We start from the raw sequence: 16359 nt of genomic DNA, 5'->3' as shown, positions 1-16359 counted from the left end.
AGGGGTCAGATATGGTCAATCACCAGCAAAGAAGCAGACACTTTTTTTTTTTGAATTGTACATCTTTGATTGATGAAACCCCTCTTCACCAATTCACTGACATTTAGTGTTTCAGTATAGCATCGTGTTGTGTTTTCTCTGAGAGACCCCGCGAAGGAAAAAGACATTTTCACTTCCTTTTATAACAGTATTTCAAAATGTGTATATGACTTTCATCTGGATTATGAACACTGGTATAGCAAACTCAGAGACACTGAGAGGAGGGTTAATTATTTCTCTTTTTATGGTAAAAACTGTCATCCAATTATTTCAAGATATATTTAATAGTCAGTCTCAAACTAGAGCCATCAGAAGATATTCTCTAAATAGGATATATGTTGCTAGACCTGCCTGCAAGTTTCAATCTTTTCTTCTTTAGATCCTGACGTATCCTTCTTATGATCAATCAATCAATCAATGGCTTACCGTGTGCAGAGCACTGTATTAAGCGCTTGACAGCGTATAACAGAATTGGGTAGACACCTTCCCCGCCCACAGTGAGATTAAAGTCATAATTGTAAAAAACAAAACAAAACAAAAACCATTGTGTTACTAGGCCCTTCCCTCCCCAGCTCCCATGATTTTTCCAAACGATAAAGACAGAATATCGGTAAGGCCGAAAACCCGAAATTCACCATCGAGCCATTCCATTCTCCTTTTCCTCTTTGGGCTTTCTTCCCCAGCAGGATTCTGGCACTCAGATATTGACAGAATGAGCGTGCTTCTTGCACAGTGGCTTGTCCTTCTTGGAGAAAAAGGTCTGGCCCTCAAGACTGTCACAGCACACCTGGAGAGGAACGGGCCCAGTCAGTGAGGGGTCAGTACAAGTGAAAGACCACCTGCCACTGACTGTACGTTGCCTCAGTACTTACCTCTTCAGATGGAGTGGGAGACCGACTTGACTGAATAATTATTATGGTAACTGTTAAGCGCTTTCAGCTCCGCAACATTGTCAAGATCCACCCTTTCCTCTCCATCCAAACCGCTACCCTACTCGTTCAAGCGCTCATCCTATCCCGTCTGGAATACTGCATCAGCCTTTCTCTGATCTCCCATCCTCATGTCTCTCCCCACTTCAATCCATACTTCATGCTGCTGCCCAGATTGTCTTTGTCCAGAAATGCTCTAGGCATGTTACTCCCCTCCTCAAAAATCTCAAGTGGCTAACCAATCTGCGCATCAGGCAGAAACTCCTCACCCTGGGCTTCAAGGCTGTCCATCCCCTCGCCCCCTCCTACCTCACCTCCCTTCTCTCCTTCTACAGCCCAGCCTGCACCCTCCGCTCCTCCGCCGCTAATCTCCTCACCGGGCCTCGTTCTCGCCTGTCCCGCCATCGACCCCCGGCCCACGTCATCCCCCTGGCCTGGAATGCCCTCCCTCCCCACATCCGCCAAGCTAGCTCTCTTCCTCCCTTTAAGGCCCTACTGAGAGCTCACCTCCTCCAGGAGGCCTTCCCACACTGAGCCCCCTCCTTCCTCTCCCCCTCCTCCCCCGTCCATCCCTCCCGCCTTACCTCCTTCCCTTTCCCACAGCACCTGTATATATGTACATATGTTTGTATGGATTTATTACTCTATTTATTTTACTTGTACATATCTATTCTATTTATTTTATTTTGTTAGCATGTTTGGTTTTGTTCTCTGTCTCCCCCTTCTAGACTGTGAGCCCACTGTTGGGTAGGGACTGCCTCTATATGTTGCCAACTTGTACTTCCCAAGCGCTTAGTACAGTGCTCTGCACACAGTATGCGCTCAATAAATACGAATGACTGATTGACTGATACAAGTTAATCAGGTCGGACTCAGTCCCTATCCCAAATGGGGCTCACACGCTTAATTGAAGCAGCGTAGCTCAGTGGAAAGAGCCCAGGCTTTGGAATCAGAGATCATGGGTTCAAATCCCGGCTCCGCCAATTGTCAGCTGTGTGACTTTGGGCCAGTCACTTAACTTCTCTGGGCCTCAGTTCCCTCATCTGTAAAATGGGGATTAAGACTGTGAGCCCCCTGTGGGATAACCTCATCACCTTGTAACCTCCCCGGCACTTAGAAGAGTTCTTTGCACATAGTAAGTGCTTAATAAATGCTATCATTATTATTATTATTAATATTAATTGAAGCTAGGAAGCTTTATGGACCAGGATTTACAGGGCATTATTATCATTATTGGTAGTAATAGGAGTATGCATTCAATCGTATTTATTGACCACTTACTGTGTGCAGAACCCTGTACTAAACCCTTGGAAAGGACAATTCAACAATAAAGAGAGACAATCCCTGACCACAACAGGCTTACAGTCTAGGAGGGTATTATGCCCAGTGAATCCTGGGCATGTTATTATTATTATGGTACTTGTTAGGTGCTCACTAATGGACCAAGCACTGTGCTAAGCACTGAGGTAACGAGGTAGAACAGACCCAGTCCCTGTCCCACACAGGGTTCACAGACTGAAGGGAGAAGCTGAAATTTCTTTTCCCTCACCCATCTCTAATGAATTCTAATTTCGGCTACACCCACGGCTAATCCTTGACCTTCCTGGCTGTGCTCTCGGCTTCTCCTCCTCCTCCTCCCTCCTTCCCACCTCCTGGACCTTGGAGGGACAGGACTACTAGGAGCAGGAAGAGCAGCAGGAACAGCACTGTTCTGACGCTGGGGGAGGTACAAGATAATCAGATGGGACACAGCTCCTGTCTGTCATGGGGCTCACAGTCTTCAGATGAGGAAACTGAGGCACAGAGAAGTTCAGTGACTTGTCACTTGTCACAGAGAAGCAGCGTGGCTCAGTGGAAAGAGCCCGGGCTTTGGAGTCAGAGGTCATGGGTTCGAATCCCGGCTCCACCACAAGTCGGCTGTGTGACTTTGGGCAAGTCACTTAACTTCTCTGAGCCTCAGTTACCGCATCTGTAAAAATGGGGATTAAGACTGTGAGCCCCACGAGGGACAACTTGATCACACTGTATCCCCCCCAGTACTTAGAACAGTGCTTTGCACATAGTAAGCGCTTAATAAATGCCATTATTATTATTATTATTATTATTATTATTGTCCAAGGCAAGTAGCAGAGCCAGGATAAGAATGCAGGTCTCTTGACTCCCAGATCAGCGCTCTTTCCACAGAACCAAACAGTCTTTAGCCTTGGACACTCTTGGCATAGGGAGAACGCCAACTTCAAGAGGGAAAACTGACCCTCCCACTTCCCCCTCCCTACAAGAACAATCACAAAAACTAACCGAGGGCCAGGCAGGAAAGGCCACCAAATCCAGAAATCCAGACACTGGACCACTGGAGAGGACAAGGTTACCGGCTGCTCATCAGGGAAACAGACCCGTCCGTGTCTCTGCAAACCATCGATGCCCCCAGGAAACTCATCATTTATCTTTTTGGCCAGAAGGACACCTCTTGATTGGACCCACACCATAGGGTAATGGAGCTGTTTGCCCGCCAGCTTCACAAGGCTTCTCTCACCAGAGTGAGAGAAATCCCTTTCTGTTCAGGCTTGAAGGATCTAGAGAGAAAAAGGCTGGTGTTCCCATTCTTCCCACTGGCCTGCATGGGGACTTACCGAACACACAAAGCAGGTGTTGTGCCAGGTATGGCCCAGGGCTTCCAGAAACATGTCTCCAGCTTCGATGGGGAATTCGCACCCACGGCAGATGGTACCAAACATGGCGTAGTAATCTGGACAGGACACACGGAACAAGGGAAGCTGAAATCTCACAGAGTTTGGGGAGTGCACTTGGGGCAACGTGTCTCAATCAATTGGTGGCATTTGTTGAGCACCTGCTAGGTGCCAAATAATAGTAATAATAATAATAGTAATAATAATAGTAATAATAATAATAGTAATAAGCCCCCGGGAGAGTACAGAGTTAGGTGGCACGATCCCTGAAATCAAGGAGCTGACAGCCTAGCAGGAGACACTAAAATAAACTACAAGTAGGGGGAAGCAACAGTGTGCAAACATGCTTATTACTGGCAGGGGGAGAATGAGGGATTAATCAGGGAAGGCCTCCTGGAAGAGATGTAATTTCAGAAGGGTCTCAAAGAGTCTAAAAGCCTGCATCTGTGACCTTTTCCCTCCCCAAATGCAAAGGGAGACAACCTGTTCCTTGCAAAAGGGGGTGGTGAAAGGAATTGGCCATCATTCAGTGTGAGCGATTTGAAGACAAGCTCAACAAAGTATTCATGTTCATGGGTTCAAATCCCGCTCCGCTGCTTGTCAGCTGTGTGACTTTGGGCAAGTCACTTAACTTCTCTGTGCCTCAGTTACCTCTTCTGCAAAATGGGGATTAAGACTGTAAGTCCCACATGGGACAACCTGATCCTCCCCAGCGCTTAGAGCAGTGCTTGCACATAGTAAGCACTTAAATACCAAAATTATTATTATTATTATTATTCCGTCGAATTGTGGATTCAAACATTCTTAACGCATGAAGGATGCCTGTTCAAATCCTTAAAATCTCTTCTCTCCCTGCAACAAAGTCTGCTAGAGGCTTAAATTCCCTTTCATTTTTCCTTAACTATTACTTATCTATTACCCAACAGGCTACAATTTACACTCTCATAGTCTCCCCCACAGACTGTAAAGCTTATTCAGGGCAGGGACAATGTCTCCTAATGCATTTGCATTCTCCTAAATGTCCTCTTTCCAGTTAGACTGTAAGCTCCTTGAGGTCAGGGATTATATCTTCTAACTCTTTTGCACTCTTGCAAGTACTCAGTTCAGTGCTCTGCACATAGTAGGAACTCAATAAATACTATTGATTGCCCACACATACACACTACTGCATGTTTTAGTGCCTTTTGAACACTAAATTAATCCAATGCCCTTCCAATGGTCAAAAAGTTCTGTTTAGCTTAGGTTCCTGAAAAATATAACAATCAATCAATCCATGGTAATTACTGAACGCTCACTCTGTGCAGACCACTGTCCTAAGCACTTGGGAGAGCATAATATAGTTTGGACCCATAATCCTTGTCCTCAAGAAGTTTACACTCTAGCATGGGAGACAGACCTGATTATTTTGTATCTCTCCATTGCTTTGGGTCACGTTTGGCATAAAGTAAATGCTTAACAAATACCACAATTTCAATTCTTATAATATTAAAATGCATTACAAATAGAGGAGGCCATAAACTATAAGGATCATCATCATCATCATCAATCGTATTTATTGAGCGCTTACTGTGTGCAGAGCACTGTACTAAGCACTTGGGAAGTACAAATTGGCAACATATAGAGACAGTCCCTACCCAACAGTGGGCTCACAGTCTAAAAGGGGGAGACAAAACCAAACATACTAACAAAATAAAATAGAATAGATATGTACAAGTAAAATAAATAAATAGAGTAATAAATATGTACAAACATATATACAGATATACAGGTGCTGTGGGGAAGGGAAGGAGGTAAGATGTGGGGGATGGAGAGGGGGACAAGGGGGAGAGGAAGGAAGGAAGGATATGTACGTATGTCTTGTGGGGGTTGAGGTGGGGTGATAAGGAAAGCAAAAATGATAAATTCATTGCGGCATTATTGTGCTCTCCCAAGTGCTTAGCGCTGTGCTCTGCACATAGTAAGCACTCAATTAATATCACTGAATGATTGACAACTAGCACCATGCCAGGGCGCTTCTGGAGAACAGCATCAGACTAAAATAAATCACTAGAGTCCACTCCCCAGTGAGTGGGGAAAGGAAATAATGATTGCCATATTTGTTAAGTGCTTACTATGTGCCAAGCTCCGGGGTAGATACACTCTAGTCAGGTCCCACATGGGGCTCACAGTCTAGACAGGAGGGAGAACAGGCACTGAATCCCCATTCTGCAGCTGAGAAAACTGAGGCTCAGTGAAGTGAGTTGCCCAAGGGCAGACAAGTGGCGGAGCCGGGATTCAAACCCCGGTCCCCCGACTCCTCCCAGGCCCGCGATCTTTCCACTAGGCCATGCTGCTTCGCAAGTTTAGCCAAGGGGAGCCGAGCTGAGCCAGCGGCAGCCCAGACAGGATAACAGGACACCCGGCACAAGGGGTGGGGAAATGCCCGTCTCTCACCTGTTTCACAGTAGGGATCGCCGTCCTCTAGGTGGAAGATATTGTTCCGAATGGGCTTACTGCAGGCCACGCAGACGAAACAGGAGACGTGCCAAGTCTGCTTCAAAGCGTTGATGACTTCCTGTTCCAGAAAGAGGGACACACTCATCACTGGATGTGTTGGAAGCATGGCAGCAGATCCACAGATATCTGTATATTGGTTAGTCCACATAGTATATACACACATGGATATGTGTGTGTGTATTTAAATGAAGAACTTTCTTCTAGGCAAAGTCCTACAAAAGTACAATTCTGCTATAAATACATTTCAACCATCTCATCTAATCCAGGGTGCAATAATCCTGTTCTTTTCACTGCTGTGTGTGCTATAAAGCTTTCTTCAATTTTTACCCAAAGGAGAATCAATTCCTGACTAAGCTTCGTTTTGAAGAAGGGCTCGGGACTGTAAGGTTCAATGGCAGAGAGTTTCTCATTGGCACCCCTTTTACCAAAAATTTTTTTTTACCAAAAATCGTTCTTGTGTTACTAGGCCTTTCAGACAAAACTGTCAATGAGCTCAATTCCTTTTTGCCTCTCCAGTTTTCAGGCGGCAAAGTTCAATCGTTGTCTAAACGGTCAAGGGGTCGCTCCAATCTGTCAGTCAATCGATCCATCGTATTTATTGTTTACTGTGCGCAGAGTGCTGTACTAAGCGCTGGGGAGAGTACAATACAAGGACACCTGAGGAGAGCAGCGTGGCCTAATGGAAAGAGCCAGTTTGTTGTGTGACCTTGGGCGAGTCACTTGACATCTCTGTGCCTCCATTTCCTCATCTGTAAAGTGGGGATTGGATGCCTGTTTTCCCTCCCTCAGACTTGCGACAGGGACTGTGTCTGACCCGATTAACTTGAATCAACCCCAGTGCTTAGAACAGTGTTAAACACGTAAGGAAGCACTTAAAAAATAATGCAGGCAGCAATGATGACAACGATGATGATAATGAAAAGAAGACTGAGCTGGCAGCTGGGAAGATCAGCAGAAAGGCCCCACCAGTGAGGGTTGTCGGCTGATGCCTGAGGAGTGACATAGGTGTCTCCTTTAATGCTGTGGAATGAATGGAGTGATGTGTTGCTTGGTGGAAGCCTCAACCCTCCCCTCCAGGCAACAGTTCAGATATGGAAGCAATAACAAGCCTAAAACTGATGGAGACCAGCACCAGTCCTGCTTGGAGAGGAAGAATCTTAAATAAGGGGATTCCCCTAGTCTCTCGTTAAAGATTATCTGATGCCCGATCCCTTTTTTCTATAGCCTTCTATGTTCGGGGGACTCAAATGCTCGCTGGGGGTGACAATTCAGAAACTATCCTTCTAAAATGGCAAAGCAGCAGCATGGCTTTGTAGAAAAAGCTCAGGACTGGGAGGCAGAAAACCTGGGTTCTAATCCCGGCTCTGTCACTTCCCTGCTATGTGACCTTAAGCCAGTCACTTATATTCTCCAAGCCTCAGTTTCCTCATCGGTAAAAGCAGGGACAAGATACCCATTCTCCGTCCCCTTCAGACTGTGAACAAAGGACAGGGAATGTGTCTGACCTGATTACCCTGTATGTACCCTGGCACTTAGTACAATGTTTGACACACTGTAAGCACTTTAAGAAATACCCCAATTATTCTTATAAGACTGAATTGCCAACCACAGATGTGGTTGGACACTGCTGACTTTGGTTTTCTTCACCAAGCCAGATGGAGGGCCCTGGGTTTCCAGACCACCTTGCAGCTTGCCCAAGCTACTTGGCGACAGATTTCTGGAAATAAAACAAAACAGAAAAAGCAGGTGTCCCTTTCCTAATCACACACTCCCTACCTACTTTATTTCAGGCCTAAATTTACTCCCGCCCTGGAAGCAGAGGGACTTTCGCTCCAAAATATGTTTCCATCCCATAGGTAGACTCATAAAATAGAGGGGATCCATTTAAAATACACGCAGGCTCAGGAAAAACACATGCCATTTTTACGCTTCCTGCTCTGAATTCCAGGAGAGCCATGCCCTCCTAATGAACTCTGAGTTGTGGAAAAGGGTTGATCTGCAAAGAAGTATGGAATTAAAATTTAAACAGCAGAAGCGACACAGCTGCAGATAGTTGGGTGGGTGGTCTGCATTCTGCCAATGTAGTAGTCTCCTTGCCCTGTAGCCCCCTGAGCACAATGGGAGCAGACCCTTCACTGTGAGGGCACAAAGGGCCATATCTTGAAAATAATAATAATAATAATAATAATAATAATAATAATAATGGCATTTATTAAGCGCTTACTATGTGCTTAATATGTGCAAAGTTCGAAGTGCTGGGGAGGTTACAAGGTGATCAGGTTGTCCCACGGGGGGCTCACAGTCTTAATCCCCATTTTACAGATGAGGAAACTGAGGCACAGAGAAGTTAAGTGACTTGCCCAAAGTCACACAGCTGACAATGGGCGGAGCCGGTATTAGAACCCACGACCTAATAATAATAACTGAAGGATGTGTTAAGCGCTCACGATCAATCAATCGTATTTATTGAGCGCTTACTGTGTGCAGAGCACTGTACTAAGTGCTTGGGAAGTACAAGTTGGCAACATATAGAGTCCCTACCCAACAGTGGGCTCACAGTCTAAAAGGGGGAGACAGAGAACAAAACCAAACACACTAACAAAATAAAATAAATAGAATAGATATGTACAAGTAAAATAAATAAATAGAATAATAAATATGTACAAACATATATACATATACACAGGTGCTGTGGGGAAGGGAAAGAGGTAAGATGAGGGGGATGGAGAGGGGGACGAGGGCGAGAGGAAGGAAGGGGCTCAGTCTGGGAAGGCCTCCTGGAGGAGGTGAGCTCTCAGAAGGGCCTTGACAGGCACTGTGCTAAGCACTGTGTTAGATGCATTTCAATCAGGTGTGATATAGTCCCTGCCCCACATGGGGCTCACAGTCTGAGGGGGAGAGAGAACAGGTATTTAATCCCCATTTTACAGATGAAGGAACTGAGGCACAGGGAAGGTAACTGACTTGCTCAAAGTCACCTAGCAGGCAGTGGCGGAGCCAGGATTAGAACTCAGGCCTTGTGATTCCCAGTCCCACGCTCCTTCCACTAGGTCACGCTGGCTTGCCACCACTGATGTATCTTCTACACTGTGAGCCCACTGTTGGGTAGGGACCGTCTCTATATGTTGCCAACTTGGACTTCCGAAGCGCCTAGTACAGTGCTCTGCACACAGTAAGCGCTCAATGAATACGATTGAATGAATGAATGAATGTATCCACCTCATCCTTTCCTCCTCCTCTCAGAGGGTGGGGGTCGCCAGGACAGACTCGAGGAGGCAAAGCAAGGAGGGAATGATCAGGGTGGATAACAAACAGTTCTCTCGAATCTAATGTCCAGAATCCCCCATCGTCAGCATTGGAAGTCGACATGTTCAAACTTACGCCAAGAATCTTCCTCTGGCAGCGGGCACAGTCGGGAGCAAAGAACTTCTCATAGCAGTGCTCACAATACAGTGCTCCCTTCTCCTCCACAAACCCAATGTAGGCCATGGTGTTTTTGCAGTGAGCACAGTTAAACTCCTCCGGATGCCAGGATTTCCCCAAAGCCACAAGGAAAGGTCCTCTGGGAAAAGAAAACAGGCCAGCTGAACTCCGTACCAAGACATTTCCCAACTTTAATCCCTCTAAGAAGAGATTCCCACTTCCATGGTCAAGTCTTCCCTCAGCAGCACTTCATTCATTCACTCATTCAGTTGCATATATTGAGTGCTTACCACCGTACTGGGCGCTTGGGACAGTACAATATAACAATAAACAGACATAATCTCTGCCCACAATGAGCTTACTTGATTATCGTTAATGAAAAATTAAAGTATGTCTTCAGCATTTTGTGCCAAGCATTGGGTTAAGCTCAGGTGTGGATACAAGATAATCGGACTGGAATCGGACCCAGGGCTCACAGACTACAACGAGAGTGACGACAACTAAAATGCATGAGGAAAGTGTACCAGAGGAATATAATTTAGGGTCATAGCAAGAAGAGTGTAAAAAGCCCCTCTGTGTTTGGACCAGGGGGGTTGAGTATGGCATCATTCATTCAATTGTATTTACTGAGCACTCTCTCTGCGCAAAGCACTGTACCAAGCATTTAAGCACTGTACTAAACCTGTCGACGGGCTTGTGCTCTGTAGTTTCTGCTTTTAGATAGTGTAAAACAGTGGTTGATTTCACATGAGCCGAAACACGTGTTGTTGCCAGCACGCAACAACAGTTTCTTCTCTCCTCCATGGCTTTCTCTTAGCTTCCAGATTGAACACAATGGGTATCCCATTCTGAGGGCAGTAGTCTGTAAGAATGAGCTCCTTGCCCCTTTCCTTCCAAGTGTCCTGGGATAGACCCCAGATCCTAATTCTCCCTCCCTCTTCTGCTGTGAGCCCCGTGTGGGACAGGGACTGTGTCCACTCTGATGCTTCTGTCTTCTACTCCAGTTCTTAACACAGTGCTTGCTATACAATAAACATTTCACAAAAATCAGCACTAGCATTACTATCAATCAATCAATCAATCGTATTTATTGAGCACTTACTGTGTGCAGAGCACTGTACTAAGCGCTTGGGAAGTACAAGTTGGTAACATATAGGGACAGTCCCTACCCAACAGTGGGCTCACAGTCTAAAAGGGGGAGACAGAGAACAAAACCAAACATACTAACAAAATAAAATGAATAGAATAGATATGTACAAGTAAAATAAATAAATAAATAGAGTAATAAATATGTACAAACATATATACATATATACTGTACTAACCGGCTCCGCCAGTTGTCAGCCGTGTGACCTTGGGCAGGTCACTTAACTTCTCTGTGCCCCAGTTACCTCATCTGTAAAATGGGGATTGACTGTGAGCCCCCGTGGGACAACCTGATCACCTTGTATCCTCCCAGCGCTTAGAACAGTGCTTTGCACATAGTAAGCGCTTAATAAATGCCATCATTATTGTTATTATTATTATTATTATTATTATATACAGGTACATATATACCTATATTATATATATACACCTATATGTACCTATATATATACCTATATGCCTACATATACACCTATATACCTATATATACCTATATATATATATACACACACCTATATATACCTATATATTAGTAATTTATATATTACTAATAGTACTATGATACAGTAAAAAAAAATTAATCATATTCTGTTGTAACTCTGTTGTACTGAACTCTTCCAAGAACTCAGTTCAGCACTGTGTGCCCAGTAAGTGCCTAATTAATAACCACTGACTGATTTAACAAGTTTCACCGAAAGTTAGGAGGTTTCCCTGAAAGTGTGAAAAGAAGCTTTGGAATCACCTTGAAAGGTGCAGGAGTTTAGGAAAGGAAAGGGGAGGGCTGAAGGGACAGAGAAAGGGTTGTAGGAATCCCTGTTTCAATTCAAATGGCCCCAAGCGGGGATAACAGAAAAATAAAACTGCTGGACATTCAAACAGGCTTCAAGGATAGTCTTGTGGGGAGCTTTAGTTGGTTTCAGTTTATCTTATCAGACTTTTTGGGCAACTCCCAACAATGGGACGATTTTAGGAAGAAACAGAAACACAGCTTTGAGGGGACTTGCCATGCTCTTTTAAGAAATGAGTCTCAAAGGCTACTCGACAGCAAATCTGCCATTCTCTTGTGGAGGGTGGCTGTGATGGGAAAACACTGACCTAACCTGATACTTTACAGCTTCCCTATACAAACAAGCTCTCCCCTGGATGCCCTTTAAGTTACCTACCGATTAAACAATACAAGTCCTTATGTAACCACAAAATGCACTCTTCTCCCCGTGTCAGCATGGCTAATTGGACGGAGTCATTAGTGTAGCCTGTAGCAATGTCACGGAAAAGGCTCTCGGTTTCCAGGCAGATTTGGTTTCCCGGTGTATGAGAATTACAGATTCAGCAAGGGGAAGAATGACAAGTTTTGCTCACCTGCCTCTTTAAAAAAAAAATTATTAGCTTTTTAATAATATTTGTTAAGCACTTATGTAGGGGCCAAGCATTGTGGTTCTAAATGCTGGGGTAGATTCAAGTCCCTGTCCCTCATGGGGTTTGTGTTCTATGTAGAATGTAATCCCCGTTTTACTGATGAGGAAACTGGCACAGAGAAGTTAAGTGACTTGCCCAGGGTCACAGAGTGGACAAGTGGCAGAGTTGGGATTAGAACCCAGGTCCCCGACTCCCCTGTCACTGCTTTCCCTCCCCACTGGACTACCCTTCCCTATGCAGTTGCCCTTCGCATACCAATCTTCTAGACTGTGAGCCCACCGTTGGGTAGGGACCATCTCTATATGTTGCCAACTTGTATTTCCCAAGCGCTTAGTACAGTGCTCTGCACACAGTTTAAGTGCTCAATAAATGATTGATTGATTGATTGATTGATTGATTAATCTACGCTGGCCTTAGGTGAATTCACCAAGGATCTCCCTGCTACAAAGTTTTGGGGACCAAAGACCCAGGAAGGCAAGAGACCCGTCCCAGATCTGGACTCGCAAGCCTCAACTCATGGCTAATTCGGTCTGGGAAGACTCATTCATTCACTCATTCGATCAATCGTATTTATTGAGCGCTTGCTGTGTGCAGAGCACTGTACTAAGCTCTTGGGAAGTACAAGTCAGCAACATATAGAGATGGTCCCTACCCAACAACAGGCTCACAGTCTAGAAGAAAGTCTAGACTCAAACTACTACAAGCTTGAGCTTTAGCTCTACTCTCGTCTTTCCGCTCCTGTTGTATGGATGCAATTTGTGTCTCACTTGTCCATTGGACCGTAAGTTCGTTGAGGGTAGGGTCCATTCCTCTACTTTCATGGTATGCTTACAAGCAGTTCGTATAGGCTCTGTATGCAGCAGGTGCCCAGGACAGAATTCTGTTAAGGGCTAGGTACTCAAGAAATACTACTGATTAAGCCCTCTCTTTCAAGAAAGAGAAAACTCCACTAAGACATTTTCTCTAGGTGACCCTACAAACAGGTTTCACAAAAGAGGCCTTTCTGAATGGCCACCAATAAAGCACAAACCAACCATTTGCTGCAAGTTTCCAAATTTTTGGAAAGCAATATAACACCTGCCTCACTTTTCCACAACTTTAGACAAAGCCGCGCATTTTCTGTTGCTCTGCTCCTTCCCATAAAGGGAGGTTTTCAGGGAAGAATAGAAGAATCTGAAATCATCGGAATGAATTGTGGTGATAATTAATGGTACAAATGAAAAGGCTGAAAGATGCCTCAGAATTTTTGAGGCTTGACATGTTCTGGTTATCCTACGCCTCCATGTAATCGGGTCTGGAGTGTGGCATTTTAGCTGCAAAGCAGGTGCACAAAAGAAAGTCACTTGATCCTTCCCTTAGCTTTTGAAAACAATCCTGATAAGAAGAGCTGGGAACTCTGTTCAGACAAGAACCTCCCCTAATCTTTCCCAGCCACTGCGGCTTCTGACGGAGTGCCGGGCAACCTCAGCCTGTTAATTAGTGCTACATGATCTTGAAGGGTATTAATTAATCCGTTCCTATTAACTCTCCCTTTCTTAGAGCCTTACTGTTCAATGGGGAACAGATGGTAGCAAAGGACAGACAGGGGATAGCGTGACAAGCGGCGCCCCTCTTCTCTACTCTCACAGTCATGTCCGAGCCTGGGATTAAATCCCGGCTCTGTCATTTAACTGCTGTGTGACCTTGGGCAAATCACTTCACTTCTCTGTGCCTCAGTTCCCTCATCTGCCAAATGGGGATTTGACACCTGTTATCCCTCCTACTCAGACTGTGAGCCCAATGTGGGCACTGATTATCTTGCATCTGCCCAGCACTTAGTACAGTTCTTGGTATACAGTAAACACTTAAATACCACTATTATCAATATTATTATTATTATTATTATTATTGATAATAAATTTGAAACTGAATGAGAGGTGAGTTCTGTTGCAGCCCTTATATTTTCACTGTAACTTTGATCAGTGGTCCTCTAGGCTGTAAATGCACTGTGGTCAAGGAATGTATCTGTTTTTTATAATATTGTACTCTCCCAGACACTTAGTTCACTGCTCTGCATGCAGTAAGTGCTCAATAATAATAATAATGGCATTTATAAAGCGCTTACTATGTGCAAAGCACTGTTCTAAGCGCTGATAATAATCATAATTTTAATAATGGTATTTGTTAAGTGCTTACTATGGGCCAAGCACTGTTCTAAGCGCTGGGGTAGATACAAGGTTATCAGGTTGTCCCAGGTGGGGCTCACAGCCTTAATCCCCATTTTACAGATGAGGTAACTGAGGCACAGAGAAGTTAAGTGACTTGCCCAAAGTCACAGAGCTGGCAAGTGGCGGAGCCGGGATTAGAACCCACGACCTCTGACTCCCAGCCCGTGCTCAATAAATATGACTGACTGACAGTGTTGGGGGTTGCAGGGAGGTTATCTAATGCCATATAAAGGGATTGATGGTGGCTAACATGTCAACTCAGTGAGTTACTCGCCTAGAGTCTTAGTGAATTAACGGCAACCCAGGGCCATCGTCTTTACAGTATATTTTCCTCCAGGGCTTAGTTCAGTAAATGCCATCATTATTATTATTATTACTATGCAAACAGGAGGCACATAACAAGCACTATAAAGCACACATTCTGATCCAGGCTCTCTGAAAGTCGGCATACACAAACAGGGAGACAATAGCCTATCAAACAATTAAAGGTATTTTTTTAAATTCTTCTCCAAAGGTGTTCAGGTTTAAAGTACCTTCTTGAGGGAAATAGAATAAGGTGGATTTGGGGTGTGCTTTTTTGATGGTATTTGTTAAGCTCTATGTGCCACACACTGTACTAAGTGCTGGGGTAGATCCAAGATAATCAGGTTGGACACAGTCCATGTCCTACATGGGGCTCACAATCTTCATCCCCATTTTACAAATGAGGTAACAGAGGCATAGAGAAGTTAAGTGACTTGCCCAAAATCACACAGCAGACAAATGGCAGAGTCAGAATTAGAACTCCAGTCTTTCTGATTCCCAGACCTGTGTTCTATCCCATACGACATTCTACTTCTCATTTCATTTCATTTACTTAGAAAATCAAAATATGTAATCACACCAAAGCTTACAATCCACCAGAACATAAAAATCCTCTTCTAGATAATAACATACTAATACTTGTGGTATTTGTTAAGTGCTTACTGTATGCCAAACATTGTGCTAAGCACTGGGCTTTATATGGTATGATCAGATCAACACAATCCCTGTGCCAGATGGGATGTACTGTCTAAGTGTGAGAGAACAGGTATTTAGCCCCATTTTACAGATGAGGAAACTGAGGCCCAGAGATGGTCAGTGACCTGCCCATGGTCACACAGCAGGCAAGTGGCAAAGCCAGGACAAAACTTGAATCTCCTGACTCCGATTACTATTATCATCATTATCACTGATAATAATAGTGATGATAATAATAAAAAAATTTAACCATTCTTCCCATGCTCCCAGAAATAAGAAAAAATTGGTCACACTGATTCTGTCAGACAAGAGAAGACTGAGGACTGTATCCGGCCAGATAAACTTGTACCTATACCAGTGCTTGGGACAGTTACTTGACACATAGTAAGCACTTCACAAATACCATTAAAAAAGTAAGTGAACCCCTTCAAGCCTTAGTTTCCTCAACGTCAAATGGGGAAAAGATCTCCACTCTCCCACTTAGAAGAGTTACAGATGTTACTTTTAAGCACCTAAGTGTTTAAGTGTTGAACAAGTGTGTTTAACAAGTGCCGTTATTATTATTATAATTATTATCGTTATTAATACCACCACTACTGCTATGCTGATGTTATACTGGAATTCTTCAATCAATGGTATTTACTGAGGGCTTACTGTTGCAGAGCACTGTACTAAGCACTTGGAAGAGTACAATATAACAGAGTTGGTAGACACATTCCCTGCCCACTAGGAGCTTGCAGGCTAGAGGTCTTCAAGGATGCCACCTTTATCACTCTTTCAAGAAGGAAGGGGAGAGAGCTGACTGGAAACTATTAGGTGAACTCTTATGACTGACGTGACTCTAGCCCATGTCTCCTTGGGCATGTGCCCAAAGGCAGTCTAGACCATCAGGAGAGAACAGTACCCTTTAAAAGTCAGTCAGTCATATTTATTGAGCACTTACTGTGTGCAGAGCACTGTACTAAGTGCTTGGGAGAGAGTCCAGTATGACAATAAACAGATCATTCTCTGCCCATA

General features: G+C 44.4%; 1 protein-coding gene across 7 annotated transcripts in view; it reads right to left on the bottom strand.

The window, feature by feature from the left end:
* Positions 1–527: 527 nt before the first annotated feature.
* LOC119947716 (PDZ and LIM domain protein 5-like) overlaps positions 528–16359 on the bottom strand; it is a 200106-nt gene continuing 184274 nt past the window's right edge. For 4 of the 7 annotated variants that reach the window (XM_038769338.1, XM_038769342.1, XM_038769343.1 and 1 more), the window contains 4 exons: positions 9533–9713; positions 6089–6209; positions 3599–3714; positions 529–826 (listed from right to left, as the gene is read on the bottom strand). In XM_038769338.1, coding sequence (XP_038625266.1) covers positions 737–826; positions 3599–3714; positions 6089–6209; positions 9533–9713 — 508 coding nt within the window. In that variant the 3' untranslated portion in view covers positions 529–736. Of the gene's footprint in view, positions 827–3598; positions 3715–6088; positions 6210–9532; positions 9714–16359 lie in introns of all 7 variants that reach the window. The other 3 variants (XM_038769339.1, XM_038769340.1, XM_038769341.1) reach the window with 2 other exon arrangements.

The sequence above is a fragment of the Tachyglossus aculeatus genome, chromosome X5 (genome assembly GCF_015852505.1).
Source record: "Tachyglossus aculeatus isolate mTacAcu1 chromosome X5, mTacAcu1.pri, whole genome shotgun sequence".
Taxonomy (NCBI): Eukaryota; Metazoa; Chordata; class Mammalia; order Monotremata; family Tachyglossidae; genus Tachyglossus; species Tachyglossus aculeatus.
Note: the sequence above shows the minus strand (reverse complement) of the source record. Positions and strands in the feature narration are given on the sequence as shown.